This window comes from Dermacentor albipictus, chromosome 1, assembly GCF_038994185.2.
Source record: "Dermacentor albipictus isolate Rhodes 1998 colony chromosome 1, USDA_Dalb.pri_finalv2, whole genome shotgun sequence".
NCBI classification, from domain to species: domain Eukaryota; kingdom Metazoa; phylum Arthropoda; class Arachnida; order Ixodida; family Ixodidae; genus Dermacentor; species Dermacentor albipictus.
The window spans coordinates 385,667,947-385,686,417 of NC_091821.1; the positions used below are offsets into that span (position 1 = coordinate 385,667,947).

An 18,471-nucleotide genomic window follows, 5' to 3' on the forward strand; every position below is an offset into this window, starting at 1 on the left:
CTGATGAAAGTAATGCTATTTAAAATGTGTCGCATACATCTTTACACACTTATGATTGGAATAGTGCTGCAATTTTTGAATGACGGGGAAAATGTTTTAGAAAAATGAATGGGAAGGTGGATGGTTGGGTGTTTTCCCCCGCTGTCAGCATGTTGTATGCAGCGGATTCCTTCCTTTCATTGTTTTTCACAATATCATGTACCAGGCATACCTTTGAAATGGCTGTATAAGGGCTTTTCAAGCTTTTCAAAAGACGAAATAGATTATTTTGTCATATTTGATGTCCCTGTAGTGAATTCTTGCATGGAGTTCACATTCTGTAAACTTGACAGAACTCACTAAACTACTGAAAATTCTTATTCTTTTCTGCAGCTGTACACTTCTTGTGATACTGAAGAAGCAAGAATGTGGTAAAAGCAAGTTTTCAGCCGAAGGGATAAAGTGACGTCTGAAAGGGTTAAGCAGATTACGTCTACAGTCGAACTGACTTCACAATTTTGAAAACCCGGGGGACAGCTGAATTGTCCCTGATCAGATAATGGCTTTGCAAGAGCTGGAGCGATCGAATCGTCAAGAAGCCGCAATGGTTTGCTTCCGGATCTTGCTTAGCAATCATTGGTTTGAGGCGAGTGAAGTTAAAGTACTGCAGAGCCCCTTTTAATAGCAGACAGCATGTCCGCGGCGCGAAGACAACTTGTTCAGTGTGTTCGTGTTGTGTACAAATGGGGCGATTTGTTTTCTTTCGTTCAAATCCAGTACTACCTAGAAAGAGAAGAGAAGGTATACGAAAGAAAAAAAAATACCACCGACGATTACGATACTCCCTGATGCGAAATTTGAGCGCAGCTCTATACGTGTTTTTATTGCGGGCGTCAATATATTCTATTATGATTGTATAGGTACATGATTTATATTGGGAAGAGCACGCTGTGAGTACGCACTTAGTTTCGATACAGACTATGCGCGCTACTTTGGCGCCATATCGTAACCATCGTCGCCTCACAGCCCGGTTTGTGCGGCACAACGCTTTTCTTCTCCCGCTTTCGTTCCACCAGCGACGAGAGCGGCCTTTCGTCGCGGGGAAATTGTGCCGCCAATGTCAGCGGCGACAGCACCCAACGGAGCGTCACATCGAGCCTTATGCTATGTTCAGACTACGTTCGTAAGGCGCCGATTTTTCGTAACATACGTAAGCGGAAGCGCAACAAGCATATGCGTCTAGTTCAGACTGCGAACGTAAAGGTACCAACGTGCGCAATTCTCGCAAAAATCGTGGGTGAGAGTGTTGAAGGGTCGGCAACATTTACGACTGTTATGTTACGACCGTTGCGACACAGCCAATGACCGATAAGCTTTCGGCTTTCAACAACCGGTGACGACACTTCCGTCCTCCCGTCTGCAGACAGCTCCGGGCGCGGGAAGTGCCATTCCGCCATTCCGTGCGCACGATTGGCTGTGTTCGTGAAAATTTTTGCAGTGCGCCTTGCGAGACTGTTTTCAGTTCATCTGGTTTATCCGCCGAGGAAATCGATGGCCGCAGATGCGTGCTCCGAACTTCGATGAGTGGTCTCATTAGGTTTCCAAGGAAGCGGAACTGCTGGGGCGACATGCGCATGATGTTATGAAACATCGCAGCGTCACCAAATCGGAGCTTGGCGAAAAGTTTGTGAAAATCGCCGTCCGCGGCCCTGTCGAGAAATACTTGCCGCACCCAAACCCTTCTGCGTCGCCTTCGTCGTCTTTGGGCGATTGAATACATGACTATAAGTTTGTTTTGAGCGTGAATTTCTTCGATCTCGGCCAGCGCTCGCATGTTGGCAGGAGCCATATTGGACCGCTGGTGACGTCCATTCTGCAGCTCCAAATTTGATTGGCCTGTTGTAAAAGCCGTAATTTAAGCAGCAGTAAACGTGAACAAAGGTGCCGGCTTAACTGCCGTAACGTTTTTTACAGCCGTTACGTTCGATACGCCAAAAGAGCTGTTACGCGCGTTACGACCGTAGTGTGAACATAGCATTACTTGTAGCCGCTCGCTATCGCCCCTTGCAGGAGCAGTGATCCCTGTAACAAACGCTGGTGCTGCGGAGTGACGTCAGAGGCTGATGTTAGCCCTCCCAACCTCAAGCCACCCTAATCTCCCCTCGCTCCCTCGGAAGCGCAGATAAGATCACACACGCGGCGGCGGATGCCGTGTCCATCGACAAATCAGCGCACGCGCAGGCCGTTCACCCTCCGCTCCTCCTACCCTTTCCGCCTCATGCTTGCACTGTACCCTCCTCCTCCACTTTCGTCCTTGCGCGCTCTTCTTTCATTTCACGCTGCGCTCCGCGTTCATCTTTCGCTGTGCTCGTTCGCTCGGTTACGAGGTACAGCGCCGCCGAGGCAAGCCGAAGCTGAACGCAGGAACGGGCGCTCAAGCGCTGCGCTCTAAGATATGCAGGGATGCTAATCAGGATGGAAAATCCGGTTGGCTATTATAATTTTTTTCTGGTTAATATCCCCGCCTTTCTCCTTTATTTCGTATATCTCTCTTCTTTCTAAGTGGCACTGGTTTTGACTGAAAAGAAATCGTCCGGCCTGAGCCGGCGAATGTGAGGAGACTTGTAAAGCAAGATGGCACGTTCTACATTTTCGAAAGACGTCTAGTGACATTATCTGCGCGCACGGAATTTCATGCAGCTCTTTAAGACTGCGTTCATTGCGACCCTGTTCTTTCCTCTCACGTAATTACTTTGGAATTCTGGAATAAGGGATGCATGCACGGTCAAATACTCAACATACCATGCCGCATCTACAGATGGGTGCTTTGAAGGACCCTATGTTGATACTACTTTGAGTGTGCCTCTTCTTTACACTGACAATGCCTGCTCTCTTCATTATGTTTCTAGTTCGTCATTTCGAGATTTACTGGTAGTTTTTCATAATGAATAAAGCTAGCTTAATAGTCGTGATGTTTACAAAGTGTATTTTATGTATGATGTACACTAAACATAAAAAAAAGAATGTTTGTATAGACTGCACGATTTTTAGTGGTCACAAACCGCGTTAGATGTTATTACAGTGTCAATCAAATGTGATCCTATAAAAAGCATGCAGTGTGTAAGCATGCAGAGGACGTTCGCGCTGCCAGAAAATTGGTTGGGCTACGTAAAGCAGTGTAACATTCTTGAGGCGTGTGTTGATTGGGTTTGCTCCCATGTCTGTCTGTTTATATAATCATATAGAACGAAAGCAAATAAAGTTTAAAGCACAAAAATGATCGAAAGCTGACTTCACACAATTGTTATCACGTGGGCCGAATGAGGCCTTTAGCTGCAGCAGGGTCTCTTAAGATGACAGTCCTCTTAATAGTAAGCAGAGAGCGGAAAACTCAACAAGATAGCCACACGAGAGCTGGAGGAACTTTCTTGTCGTGCTTGCGGTCCGGCTGAGTATATTGCGTCGTTGCAGTACCTGTCATCGTATTACCCTTATACTTAGGGAACCGCAATACAGAACTGCTGTGGAAAGTCGAGGATGTTTTATGTGACGAATCAGAGAACGTGTTCACCACCTAGCAAGAGCACTGACGCGGTCACTATTCTACCGGTTCCAAATCGTAGGTTGAATCACTACGGCAGAGGTGGTTCCCAGGCACCGCGGGCCCGAAACCACCAAAGGGGAGCCGCAAGTCAGTCGCCGAGGAAGCAACGCCGCTGCTTGGAGGTGGCGACGAAGAGGCGCCTGCAGTGCCAACGGCTCGCTCGAGGAGGGACTCGGCTATGTCCGCGGGACAAGAGCGGCTGCGGCGAGACAGCGCTCTCCTAACCGAGAGCGGTGCGTCTTCCCTGGATCTGTTTTTTTCGTACCAGTCGATGAATATGTCAAGCTAAATGATCCGGTTTTCGATAGATAACAGACATCAAGCAGCACTGTAAGAAAACGTTGGAGCGTTCTGTTCCAGCTTTCTTTTGTCGTCGGCTGTCCCTTGTCGCGGAATTGTTTCCGACACTCTTCATAATCACCATCAGCCTGGTTACGCCCACTGCAGGGCAAACGCCTCTCCCATACTTCTCCAACTACCCCGGTCATGTACTAATTGTGGCCATGTTGGCCCTGCAAACTTCTTAATCTCATCCGCCCACCTAACCTTCTGCCGCCCCCTGCTACGCTTCCCTTTTCTTGTATTCCAGTCCGTAACCCTTAATGACCATCGGTTATCTTCCCTCATTACATGTCCTGCCCATGCCCATTTATTTTTCTTGATTTGACACTCTTAACGAGTGTTTACTGAAACAGCAGCGAAGTGCTAGAAATTGCGTTTGCCTTGTCCGTGCATCCATTCTATTACGCTGACGAGTACGTTTGTCATCGTCGATGACGCATAGCGGTGATGTCTGTCGTTGTCAAGGAATCTCGTCCCCCTAGCGTCGCCGTTGTCACAGTGCGATGAAAAAAAAAAATCACGGAGCACTTATCCGTACATGGATGAATGCGAAAGCATTGGTACCACTGTGCGATGCTTAGACATTATGCCACAAGGTTGTGTGTTCGACTCTAAACAATGGTCGTGGGTTTGAATGATTTATTAACTCTACCTTAACTAACTGTGCCTTACTTAACTTCGCCTTAACACCAAAGGTCGTGGGTTTGAGTGCCTTAATTAACTCTACCTTAATTAGCTGTGCCTTACTTAACTTCTCCTTACACCAAAGTTCGTGGGTTCGACTCTCAATAATGGTCGTGGGTTCGAGCGCCTTAATTAACTCTACCTTATTAACCCTGGCGTGATGAAGGGTGGCAGCAGCGGCGAGCGAATTTCCCTTCATGCTCCCTCTCGCTTCAACGCCAACGAGGCGCGCGAGAACACAGCGCACTAGAAGCCACCAGCTATCTCGGTTCGGTTAGCCTTCGAGCCCAGCGCAGATAATCTCCAAGGTAGGACGCGCGCGGCCGCTCCATGCGCAGCCGCAATAGAAGCGGAGACGCGTGCTACCCTGCTCTTCCGCGGCGGCCTAAATATTGATTTACAAAAAAAAAAGAAAATCCGGATTCACAAATTACGTAAAGAGACCAAATTTGAAGGCCGTCTCAAGTATGCTGCTGTCACGTGGGGCAGTTAGGTGCATGGACGTTGTCCGGCTAAACAATGAAAACAAAGAAATGTGACTCTTTCACGCGAAACAAACCAAAATAAACACGTGTGCCAAGATTATTTGAATCGAATATACTCAAATAGGAAAATATCCAACCGCCCAGAAAAATGTTTTTTTTTTTCCAAACAGCTTCGAAGAAAAGTTCCTTAAGGCTATGCATTTTAACTGAATAAATACAACTCCCCCAGACAGAGGGAGTCGTAAAATGGCAAGGTCGGTCCATGTGTGTAATTCCATTATACAACATGCATCACTATGTCACACAAGAAGTAAGTTGCGTACATCACAAAGGGCAAGTCAAAACTTCTTAACATAATCGGCGCTATTATTTCTGTGCTATAACATAGTTATGTTACTGTTCAATATATTATAAAACATGTCTTTTTTTCCAATTCTTACTGCAAATTAATGAGCTTTTATACAACCACACCCCTCCCCTCTAGAAAGCGCGTTATAACCACCGTGTCCTAGTTGGGTTCCCTGTAGTGGGTGAACTTTATTTGAGGAAGAAGGAGGCAACGGGAAATAATAAGGTGGTTTTCACTGTGGGAGAATGCTGCTGTCACGGTATATGAGTTCGGAGGCGGAGGAACCGCTGAAGTCTGATGTCTTACATTGTGACATGGGCACTGACATGATGAATACCGTTGTTGTCGGAAGTCGGCTGAGAGATATTGGCTTACTCCCATCCTATAGTGTGCGCTCGACGGGGAACGCGTAATGCAGGTAACCGCAGTGACTTCAATCTCGCTTCGTCGAAGTCACCCTCCGTCGCCCTTACCGCACGATGTTCACCCTGTCTTTTTTCTTGCTGTAGCAAAATGCGTTTATTCTCGCTATAGGTGCGGCTTTTATTTTCTCAAGGCATGCTAGCCTTGAAGTTTTAGCTAAGTTTAGTTTATTTGTTCACATTCACAAACGATAAATTTTTGTGAATACCGATATCGAAAGCTATAGTATCTACCCGATCATGGTGCCTATGGTCGGGTGGCAAAGGAAGGTCATTTGTTTTTGTAAGTACTTGGTAACAAACGCGTAAAGAAACAAGCAAGAGGCAGTAGTAACAGCGCCATAGAAAAAAAGAACAGCTGAAATAAAATAAACGAGCTCGGCAAGACAGAAGCAACAATGGAAACTCGCGCTTAAGCGTGTCCATGCTGGATAATTGTTTGTAGTTAACAGGTGTCGACTACCAAGAATGTAAATGGGCGAACATGCGACAGAGAGTGTTCCGTAGTTTGCCTTGGCTTGTGGTAACGAACAAAAATCATGTATTAGCTCGAGACTGGTCCACTCACTCGCTCCAAAAATTATGTCGCAGTGTATACAGCGTGATGTGTTGAACCTCACTTAACGAGAAAAGAAAAACATGAACCTCAGGACGAGCGCTGCTGCTATGCAGTGTCCCTGTTCCACGGTTGTGATTCGCGCTGCGTCATGTGCACCGTCTAGATGAACCAACTCTCTCACAAACTGAGAGAGTTGCTGCTGCTTCTGGAAAGAAATGTGGCGATGTAGACATAAATGATGTTTTTTCCTGCTTGAGAGTTGGGATAAACTGAAGCCAATGTTTTGCTACCAGCTCCTTACTTGCCTTCTCCCGACAGTGTGCAAGATCGTCGAGCAAGAGGAGCACGAGAGTGTGTGGTCGATGCCTGACGAGGGCTCGGTCAGCCAGATTCTGTGGGTGCTGTTCTGGCCCGCGCGATTCCTGCTGCACTTCACGGTTCCGGACTGCAGGCGGCCGTCGATACGCAGGTGGTTCCCCCTCACCTTTGTGCTATCCGTGGTTTGGATCGGCGCCGTGTCTTACGTGACCGTCTGGATGGTCACCATCATCGGCTTCACCCTCGGCATTCCGGACTCGGTGGCCGGCATCACTCTCCTGGCTGCGGGAACCAGCATCCCGGAGGTCTTCTCCAGTGTCATCGTGGCGCGAAACGGTGGGTGGCATTGAAGCGGATGGAAGGCGTAATGTGAGGGCCCCCTCATTTCCCTATAGAATCTGCTTTGGCTCCTCGTATGCTCTTTGCCCACTGTAGCGGCACACCTTACTACCAGCACTAAAACGCGTCATGCATCTGGCATGTATGCCGCCGGGCTCCTATCTCACGCATACCTTTGGGGAGAGAGGGAAGCGCGAGGGAGGAGGATCCCTCTGGACGATGAAAATGGTTAGAGACAAACATCCTTGTAGCATGTGAAATACCCCAAGAATGCTAATTGCTTTGAAAAAAAAAAGGTTATTTCATTTCAGTGACAAGGCAAGTGAAAGTATAGGCACTGCGCTTTTGATGAACACTTTGAAAACACGTTGACGTAGTTCCAGTCTGCCGTTCCACATGAATATGACTGCAGCGTTTTCACATGACATTGATATAATTTCAGTGTAGGTCGATTAATTGGACAGCGTCCGCAATGCAGGAAATGAAGAGAAAGGATCGAATTGTTGGCAAGATTCTCCAGCGCTACATCGCCGCAAAGGCAGTTAAGCAGACCGATCTCCCGATGACTTCGACTATACCCCTCTGCCCGAAAGTACGCTTGTAGCTAAGCCTGATAAGGCTAAACGACAGCCATGGCAGTTGGGATGAAAGGCGCACGATTCACCGATGACGGTGATCTTGAAAGCACTAGAACGGTATGCGCTACAGTCACTCTTCGCGTGACGAACACTAAACCTGAAACATTTGCTGCAGAGAAGGTCACGTAATGAGAAGTCTCTACACATTGTTATATGGCGTCAGCACATTGAAAATGTCATGCCAGCGTTGTGAAGAGATTGTGTGCTCCTCTATCCTGGCATACTCCTCATCTTAGATTTTGCTGGAGCTACCTTTATGTCACCGCGTACCCCGCATCTCCACCACTTGAGAGACGGAAGGCGACCAAGCTATTTTGAACATGCGAGTGACTGAACGTGAACACGGAGGTGAAAGGCGATGATGACGCTTATTTAGATGTAAATAGTAAAGTGCACGCTTGGCGCTCACAATACATTTATTTATCAAAGGGAATGTGTATTCCACTCGGCTATCGCCATAGTTACATGGTTGCTAAAGAAACAGAGAAGTCTCGTAGTTTCTGTAGGTTAATTTTTTTAACTTGGCATACCTGGTTACCGTTTGAGATAACACTGCAGGGAGGGAATCTCTCGAAGATCCTGCAGCAGGAACAGGGTTTAGGAGGTGCCCTTACACCGAACACCTATTCATTTTCTAGCAAAATCCACAATTGAGCTAGCCTAAGCGTAAAGCTAGAGCCTGCCTTGAACCCAATAAGGTGAAGCGCAAAATGAACATCGGCGCCATGCTGCAGGGAGAGCTTGTGACCTTATGCTCTGAACGTGCTGATTTCGGTCTATATTGGTGCGAAGCTTAGCAAGAGCCTTAAACTGTCGTCATTTCTCTCGATCTTTCCCGTTTGATTGAACAGCGCTTTAGCAATGACGAAAGTTTAGTTTGCAAAGAGTTATGGACAAGAAGTTGATGAGAGATCTTGGGAAAACATACTTCTATGCCAAAATGCCAAAAGGATATTAAGCACGAGAGCGTGTACACAAAAGCGGTAAAGGAGAAAAAAAATGGTGGCTGAATGCAGATGTGCATCAGAGGAGGATATTAAAGTAGGGCAGAACTGCTGCAAAACATATACTTCTAATGCTTTTCACTATGGAAATAAGGGCAAACAAAAAGTGCCCTCGGGTGGCCTCGCGCAGGTTTCAGTCGCGCCACCGAACCCATGGTGTGAGCACTCTCGAGAGATATTGATGGGAGCAGCTTTCAGTAATCTTGTTCGCTCACGAGGGAACGCCATTAAGGTGCACCACCGCGAAGGTAGAAAACCTCTGCTGGGAAACCACGTTGTGAAATACTTGTTTCCTTCAACTTCGCTTATTCCACAGTTCTCCAACTATGAGGAAACTTTTGTAGGAGGCGCTGAATGTAAATTGGCGAGATACCTTAAGAAAGAAAGAAAACGCTCTTCGGTGTTTGAAACAGATCGGGTTCAATCTTTAGTATAGCGGCTAGCAGGCAAGCATGGTATGGACTGGGAGTGGCCCTTTTAATGTGAACAAATGCTATGACCTCGGAGATGGATCGATCATATTCACTCTTTCGTTCCTCGCGCTTTAGTTCATGCTCGACGCGACGTTAGAAACACACACACGCGCGCGCGATCAGTCCATAGTAAAGGACATTAGAAGCACCACTGCATACTTGGAGTGTGTCCCTAAGCTCGGCGTAAACAGCTATCTTGCCGTTTAAGACGGACAGCCATCAATTAGGTCTTGTCCCAATCATGACTTTGACGGTAAAGAAGACAGCTTTGGGAAGATATCAAAGTCTGTAATGATGTATTTTACAGAGAAGTACTGCATTGGGGAGCTATAGCTATATATACGGAATGCAGTGTGTCAAGGGGAAGAGAGAGAGAGAAATAAAGTTTATTATTCCCCACCAAAGAAACGAAGCCCCACTCCTGACCTCCTGGTAGACTCATGCCTTCTGGCTCAGAAAGGTCTCGACGTACTGCACCAGAAGCGGCCACCATAGTTTTCAAACTTTCGTGGGGAAGTAGTCCGCCCCTCCCAGTTGTGGGACACTGGTTGGGTGGTAGTTTGGAAAGTATCCTCTTTCTGAAGATGGAGTTGATGGGGCACTCCCACAAAGTTTGTTTACTTGATGGATAGGCCTCGCAGAGTTTACAAGTGGGGTAGCCTGGGTATCTGTTAACGTAATGGGTGTAATGTGGTGTGTGTGATGTATATTTGTGATATTCATATGATTGAGGCGCCCTCCCGTGAATGAGTGCAGGATTGTATGTTGAGATAAGTTCATGGCTCCCTGCGAGACTTCAGAATATGTAGCCTTTCCTTCCGCTGCATCTTCCGCTCTTCTCTAGCGTTGCACATGTCTTCAACAGGCTAAAGGATAGGCGCTGATGTGCTCTTAGATCGCTGATGGGCTGGAACACATTGTCTACGTAATGTAGGAAGGGATGCGCATGCATGTACGTGCTGAGCTTTGTGCGTAGGTGTAAATGAAGGTCATCATTTTGAATGTCTCGGCAAGTGCCTTGGTTGTCTCTTCGGATTATAAGTGTGTCAGACGTACGTGTCATTTCTGTTATGGCGAGCATTATCACCACCAATTTTGCGTCTTGTGGCGTTGGTACTCTTAAGTAACTTTTCACAAGCGTCGAGTCGTGCCCCATTAGCACTGTTGTCGTTTTCGGCGTTATGACTGGCATCTGCTTAGCACGTATTTTTATCGTCTGTCTGCTGCATACATTTATGCTTCTTATCCGCCGTTTTCCATTCTTTTCTTGGTGCACATTCTTTGGAATGCGATTTACTTTTATCCTTGGCAAGCTATCCCAATGTGTTAATGTCGGCGGAATGGGGGTAAATTAGCGACCCTCATAACATGATTGAAGTCTCTGTTTTTGCATCTGACTGTGGATGTCTATTCTGTCTTTTAATGAGTCAGAGAGGCCGGTTGCTTCTATGTTATTGATGGGTGTGAACTTAGGAGCTCCCAGGGCAAGTCAAGCACACATTGCAATTGTGATGTTTTTTGCGCTGCGTGCTGGTTATCGTAGCATATGGTAGGTAATACATAACCCTGAAAACGATCAGGACTTTTATAACATTACGTAGTTCATGTTCTTTCATTCCTCTAGCTATTCTACGCATCATCAAGGATCTGCACTTCCGCACCATTGTCGTTATTTTGCCATTATCCTGCCGAAAGAAACCGAGGATCTTTATGGTATTCTTGCGGGGTAGAGGTGCGTGTATCAATTGGAGATTTATTAGGTTCATATATTCTTTGGTTCGCTTGGTTACATCTTCAATAATGACGTCTCCTCAATAATGAAGTCCTGCTAAGACAATAGGCTCAGGTCTTTTATGTGTTTTACGAGCCACTGAATGTTATTATTTGGCTTCTTAGAAAACCGTTAAGCATTTGTGAAAATTATTTCCTGTACCATCTTCGGAATCCTGCAATTCATCGCAACGCGATCTTGCTCCTCTGTATTTACTCCTACTGTGTCCAGTTGTACCACCGATAAGTCATTCGTAATTACGGTCACGCTCGGTGAGTTAATGTTATTTGTCTCCTTCCAACATTTTCTTTTAATATTGGGTTGCCGAGCTAACTGGTATACTGGTACTGTTGTTATGCTGTTCGATTGCTGCAACATGATTATATCAGGGTGTCTACGCTCCTGTACAATTTACTGAAACACCGTCTTTAAGGCTCTGCATTTCCATTGCCAGATTATTATTTTATTTTCAGGTGGAGAGCTGCTTGTATTTCCGATACTGCTATTCATGATGGGTGTCACGTTCCTTGGTGATCTTATATTGTTCTCTGAGTACGGAATTCCTACCTTGTTAGGTGGTTCATCTTGCGAGTGATGCGAGATATTTTGGGTTCGCTTTCTTTTCATGTCAAGAATTGCCTCTATGCAATTAATTGTCATCCTTGTTCATTTTTGTCTATTTGTGATTAGTGCATTTGGTCTGGTAATTTTCATCACCACGACCCTCTTCAGCACTTCTGCTTGCAAGTTCAAAATCTTTTCCTGCATTTCAGTTGCTACAACAACGATTTGGTATGGTCTGCTTTGGATATCTGCCATTTCTGTCGTATTGTTACGTTGTGTGCATTCAATTCTCGCTGGTAAATGTGAGATTCTCTGAGATTGCTATGTCTGAGCAGATTTCAGTGCCTGACTACAGGAAGGCTGGGAATTAGCAGCGTCGTGTGAGGGCAGAGAAGACTTGGCAGCTGGCAAAATGTGCGAACCACTCACCCAGGTATGCTGCTATTCCCGGAAAAATCTTTTGCCTGTAAGCGTTGCTGGAGTGGTCCTATTCTTTTCTTCGTTTCCTCTTGGTTTTTGGTGTAGTTGTGGTATCTCTCTGCCATCTTCCTTGCTAGCTACGGCGCTCTTGTTCTGGTCGTTGTCTTTGCTGCGGCTGGGGCTCCGGTCACGTTACTTTTCTGGGCTACTAAGTCTTTTAAAGCGGTTTGTCCTTGAGAGCTCAAGGACAAATCGCTTGAGAGCTAAACCTTGAGAGCCAAGCCGACTGCGTGTGCTACAATGGGTCCAAGGCAGTCTTGTGGGAGCTATATTGCGGTACCATCGGTGACTTTCATGATTACGATGACCTACCATGGCGGCTTTCCGGATTTGGTGCTGCGCTGCTAAGCACGAGGTCGCGGGATCGAATCCCGGCCTTGGGGGCAGCATTTCGATGGGGGCGAAATGGAAAAACGCCCATGTGCCATGCATTGGGGCACGTTAAAGAACCCCAGGTGGCCAAATTAATCCGGAGTCCCCCACTACGGCGTGCCTCATAATCAAATTGCTGGTTTGGCACGTGAAACCCCGAAATTCATGATGACGGTGGCATGCGCTTCAAGACGCTGACTATTCACTCTAATGGTTTGCCAGTCTTGGCCGGGGCGTCCTTCGGCCTCTTGCATTTCCATCGTGCTCGGTGCTTTCCAGCGGTGCTGGCCGCCGCGAAGGTGGCAGTGCAAGGGCGCGGGCGCTCGGCCTCGTGCAGCTAGAGTTAGCACGTAGAGGCCACCGGCTACGGTACAAAGCGGTTCATCGTTCGATGGGAACGAAGTGTGAAGGTGACATTTCACGTTATAGTAGATCTGAATATGTTCGCTGAACACTGGTACGAAGATGACGAGGTTTCGGGGGAGCACTGAAATCGCTGAATGTTCTCGGGAGCTCGAAACGAGTACGTCCGGAGGCATCGAGAGCAGTTGGTGCCACTCATCAAGCGAAAGCTGTCCATAAGTCTTACGATCGTGTTGAAGGCTACAGTAGGCGTGGCTGGGACGTCTAAACTTTAGACATGAGGCATTGCTGATAGACATGGGTCGGGCCTCATTAGAAGTTTTGAAGAAAGACTTCGGAACATGGGTGAAATAAAATGGGCGGCTAAAGTGCGCAAATATCTGTCTGAAAAGCATGGACACAGAATGGAAGAACAGGCCAAGAAAGCTGGCACCCAGGACCCACCAACGAGGAATTGGCGACCAGGAGCCATCAAAAAGAAAGTGAGAGAAACAGGGACAGTAAATTGGATGCAAAGTATGGAAACAAAGAAGACCACAGGAATGAGCAAGAATGACAAGAAAAATTAGAAAGGAACGCCTGTGCGATAACACGAAAGACAGTGTCTTACTATTCGAGGCCTGAGCTTTAATGCTTAAGGACAAATACATACCGGGGCAAATATTCGCGACTGGATGAGGCATGTGTGTGCTACAGCAAAAAATCCGGAGACACTCAGCGCATCCAAATGGAATACGAAGGTATTCACCCAGCGAGATCTGGGGGATATTCTGTAACAGTCCACCTAGTGGACTGTCCATTTCGGCCGCTGGAAATGGCGAGACTTTTGTAGAGAGCGACGAAATTCTTGAGAGCTAAACCAAGGAACTCAAATGGCGGAAATGTGGTTCCATTTAATTCAGGAATTTTCGTTGAGAGGTTTCACTGCGTAGAAAGCCGCAGGTCGGTTTAGGCAGCTTCAGGGGAATGATTGTTTTGCATTTAGATGCAGCTCGAATGTTTGTCAGAAGGGTGTTTCATTTCCTTCTCTTCTTTTTTTTATACGCAGGACTTGGCAACATGGCCATCTGTAACCTCCTGGGCAGCAACATCTTCGACGTGCTCTTCTGCTTGGGAGTGCCGTGGTTCTTCAAGGCCCTGTTTGCCTCGAGCTCTCACGAGGTCTTCATCAACAGTGCTGCCATGACGTACACGAGCGTAACGCTCCTGTCCACGGTGTTCATACTGTTCTTCATATTCGTACTCACGCACTGGACGCTCAACTACAAAGTGGGCTTTGCCTGCGTCTTCATGTATGTCATCTTCATTGTGCTCGCATGCATGTACGAGCTCAACGTCTTCGGCGAGTTCAACCCACCGACCTGCACATAGGTGGCGCGATTGCCGCCTCCCCTCGCGCTCTTGGACTGACGGTACGCGCGCGCGCTGGACCCTGTTTGTTGGTACAATGCGTCGTCCGAACGCTGCGGCAGTATTTAAACGACGTTAATGTTTTGTAATATAACTACCAAATGTTTCCTTTCTGGCTTGGACTTGCGTAAGTAAAAAGTTACAGGCCACATTCCGTACGCAGTAGCTCGCAATTCATTGCGCGAGCGTCTGTGGCTGGAAACGTGAAGATCGGACGTCGTGATGCAATGAAAATATCAACGTGCTTACGCGGCCCTAGACACCAGTTGGTATCTTGTCTTGATGCCGATGCAAACTCGAGGAAATTTGCATGGTTCCCTATGCCATCGCCATTTCCTTTTGCCAAAAAATCAAATGGCGGAACAGCGTAAAGTAACGGGGAAAGCTCTCGCGAGCTTGAAGTTCACTCCGTGCTGACGGAGAAACTCCTTCATGCTGTCAGGAATTTCTCTGAAGGCTTCCCCGAAGTGGGGCGAGTATTGCGATGTGGGTTTTTTGGTGATTTACCTCGGGAAGAGTGAGGTATAGCGAAGAAATGGTGCAAAGATACAAGGAGATATGTCAAACAGCAGTGTGCACGTGTGTGTGTGTTCAGTGGGTCGTGTCTTGCATTTGTTCCGTTCTTGCGCAGTACATCGCTTCTTTACAATATTTGTATAACCAGACATTTTTTTTCTCCTTTAAATCTATAGCACTCTTTATTGCGATAAGTACCCTCATAAGTAGCCGAGCAACAGGTGGGAGAACATCTCTGCCGATTAAGAAACCCGCTGGGTTCCTTGCTGTATTGGTATTCGAAACGGCCCTTTTGCAGACGTCGAAGTCCCATAATGGCCGACCATGTGACTGGAAGCGCGCTTGTACTTACTTTATAGGTAGGTACTCAGTGCCAGCTTTAGTCTGCCTCTCGCAGCCTTGGTGGATGCTGTTCAACAAGGCCATCAGTGGTTGGACAAGAGGGGTCCTGGGACCATGTATATTAGTCTCTATTAGACCCGCTTTTGAGATGCGATCCCTTCCAAATAGCCAAGCACCAGGCAGGGGGACACCTATACCCATGAGAAAAATCGGTGGGTTTCCGGAGGCAGCGGGATTCGAACCCAGTTCTTCCCGTAAACTAGGCGTAGGCTCTACCGCTAGGCTACGCTGAGCTATTGCAAGAAAGCTCTGTTGTAAATCCTGTTGCTTTACAACAGGTAAAACAACAGGATTTCAGTTCAGGATTTTAGGATTTCAGTTCAGTTGTAAACCTCGGCTGGTATGAACCGCTGTTGAGATTTCCTGAGGTTCAGAACGCCTGAGCTTCGAGTTATGTATTTACGTACGCACGGGCCTGTGATGGCAACGACGTTCAATTTGGGGCATCTTTTACTTCGCAGCTTGCAGTTACCCTCATGATGTTTAGTTTGACATACAGTTCCTACATTCTTTAAGCCAAAGACGGAACAATTCAGTATATTTCTACCTGACGCGATAGCAGGAACCATGGAGCAATGACTTTCCATTCATTATCGTACATATCCGGTTTCCCCTGAACTGCGCTACTTGTGTGTTTGCGCAAAACTACCTGTTGAATGCTTACAGAATATTAGGTTAGAATAAATTTGAACCATATGCGCAGTAGAATATACTTTCAATGAAATCTGAATACTTTGTTGTCTTAAAGGGACATTTCCCAGATTTATGGGCAACAGAAGTTAGCTCTAAACACATCTGAAATCATTGGCGTACAGTATAAGTGCATAGATGTGGGTATTGGTTTGGGGAATTACTGTAAAAGCTTGTACTTAAAGTCAAGATGTCCCGCTCCGAGAGCATGTGTGCTTTATGCATATAGAACAAAAGCAGCCACGCACTGCCATTCTTTAAACATTGTAACGAAGTATTCTGAAGAGGTATTTCCTTGCTTCATCTGTGGGTATTTTTTATTGAATTTAAATTTGTACTTTGTTCTCACGCGCGATCCGTAGCCGGCCATATTGTAATGATTGATTTCACGTTTCACCGTTCCAGCAGTTATCATAATACCAGTAAATAAGCAACAGTGCCGTGGTTTTATATTATGCAAGATGATTTTAAGACAGTGTTCTGAATTAATTTTTCAAAGTGTTTCATACTCAGCCGATATGTTGCTTAATGTTAGCTGAAGAATGAGGTGCTAGGCTTAATATTTGTTCCATGAACTTTATTTACACCTCGTGCTTCCTTGTATTCTACGGTCCGGTTTTAGCCTTACTTTATTAGACAAGATCACATTTTTATACGGCTCCCTTAAAAAAAAAAATAAAAAGCAGCTCACTGCGTTTGAAACATAACTCTCCAAGTAATTAGGGTCACCGCTCCTAGCTGCAGGTGTGCTGGATGCTTAGGTCCGTAATTTAATATCCTTTTTTGTGGTTTGATAGTTCGGGGGCGTCATGTGCCTATTGCGTGTATTACGTAGCGCTGAAGCAATAGCATAAAAAAAAGAAGTGTCGCAGAACAGGGCACGTCGCCGTCACCATTCAGTTGCCTCTAATGAAGACATGTAACGCCATTCGCATTCCTTTTTGTTTTGTTGCTGATAATTTTCTTTTAGAAACAACGCAGACAGATAAAATAAATGGTAGGTGTCCCGAATCTTTGATTTAGGTTTCTCTTAGCGGCACTCGCACCTCGGCGCTGGTGTTCTTCAGGTTCAATTTAGGCGAATGCAACGCGCGAACCGAACGCGGAGGCATCTGTTTTCTCATAATTAGCAGGTTAAATATCGCGCCACCTTCTCCCGTGTGATGTCATTACTTCCGTTTTCTACTTCCGGGTTTCCAAGAATTTCGCCAAAGTCGTGCTCACTTGGCGGGTTTCTAAAGTCAATGATTTTGTGCTTTGGTGTGCGGTAATCAGTGATTTCTAATTAATTTTAATTATTACAGGCACTTCAGTAACTCAACTCGTAACTAAACTTATGCTATCATACCATATCTATAATGAAACATGAATTTTGTACTGTAGTATGTTTTTTCTAGTTTTTTTTCTGCTTTATTTTGAATTTCGTCCCCGGTAGTCTTAGGAAGTGAACCGGAAGCGCTGCGTAAGAAACTAGTATGTCACTTGATGCTCGTGCCAAAAAAAAAGAGAAAAAAGAAAACAATTATCGCAGATGTATGCAAAGCTGAATAACTGATGCATCAAGGACAACGAAGCAGTATAAGAGACATTTCGCATCCTTCGTCGAAAGCTACTTCGGGGCTCTATTGGATTTCCGAGACCTTGGAAAGTTTTTTGCTGGACGCGCGGTAATTCTGTCTACCAGCTCGGTGTTCGGAAACCTCCAGCGCTCTCCGGCCAGAGATATTGAAGCGTGCCAAAGGACTGGTGATGCTCGAGGGAGGAGTATTCACTTGGGTCTATCTTACATATTTTGCAGGCATTACGCCCAGAATACATAGATGGCGGAAATAAACATGAATGCTCGCGAGGGAGCCGCGACAGCAAAACGTGCCCGAAGTTCTCGAAAAGTCTCGCAATCATCTCTGTGACGGACGCACTGCTGCATTTAACCACTTTCTCTTTCCGCCGAGAGGGAACGAGACTTTCCTTCTTCTGTAGCACGGTAATTTCACGTGGTCGACTAGTCTTCCTGACGTAAGACGTAATGTCAGCCCTGGTGTCACGGTGACGACCACTTTTCCGTGTGGTTCTCAGATGGCGACTTCTCGAAGAGATAATTCATCTCCACAACAGCGCCGATAAACCCGCCGAGAATGACAGCGCAGTGGGGTTTTCTCGCTGTCAACGTTCGGCCACGCACACGAAGTTTTCGTGCACACCTGCACAGGTTTTCTCGAAGATGCATGGTGCGCAGTGGGACGTCGTTGCGTAATCAATACAAGCCGTTTCACACGAAATCTTGGAGTGTGTTGCCGACGGCGGGTGATTGCTCGCACGAAACAGCGGCACCAAACGCTTCGCTGACAGTACCTGCCAGTTCCCACACAAGTTGCGTTGCTGGACCACACCGTCAACTCCTAGCTGCCCTCCAGCGTGGAGCTGGTAAAACGCAATGTGAGAAACAAAAGGTATATTCGAGCGAGGCATACGCAAGGTAACATTTATGCTATAATAATCGATAATTGCGTCTTTAACTTTAGGTGTTTTGGACTGCTCTGGGTGAGAAGGCTTTCGGAAGGGGAAGAAAAAGAAATCAAAATAAGCCCTTTTATTCCTAACCTGGCACAGGAATATGATTCACTCCCCAAAGTGCATTGTTGAGTTATGTCGTCCGCAAACCACTAGGTGACGGGAAGTTAGGTTCTTTGACACCTAGCGGAAACCA

The 18,471-nt window shown here is 46.5% G+C and overlaps 1 protein-coding gene across 2 annotated transcripts in view; it reads left to right on the forward strand.

Moving 5' to 3' along the window:
- Positions 1-14,273, forward strand: part of LOC135902407 (sodium/potassium/calcium exchanger 5-like) — a 37,975-nt gene extending 23,702 nt beyond the window's left edge. For both annotated transcript variants that reach the window (XM_065432426.2, XM_065432427.2), the window contains exons 7-9: positions 3,603-3,816; positions 6,743-7,078; positions 13,795-14,273. In XM_065432426.2, coding sequence (XP_065288498.1) covers positions 3,603-3,816; positions 6,743-7,078; positions 13,795-14,117 — 873 coding nt within the window. In that variant the 3' untranslated portion in view covers positions 14,118-14,273. The remainder of the gene's footprint in view (positions 1-3,602; positions 3,817-6,742; positions 7,079-13,794) is intronic.
- Positions 14,274-18,471: the final 4,198 nt, after the last annotated feature.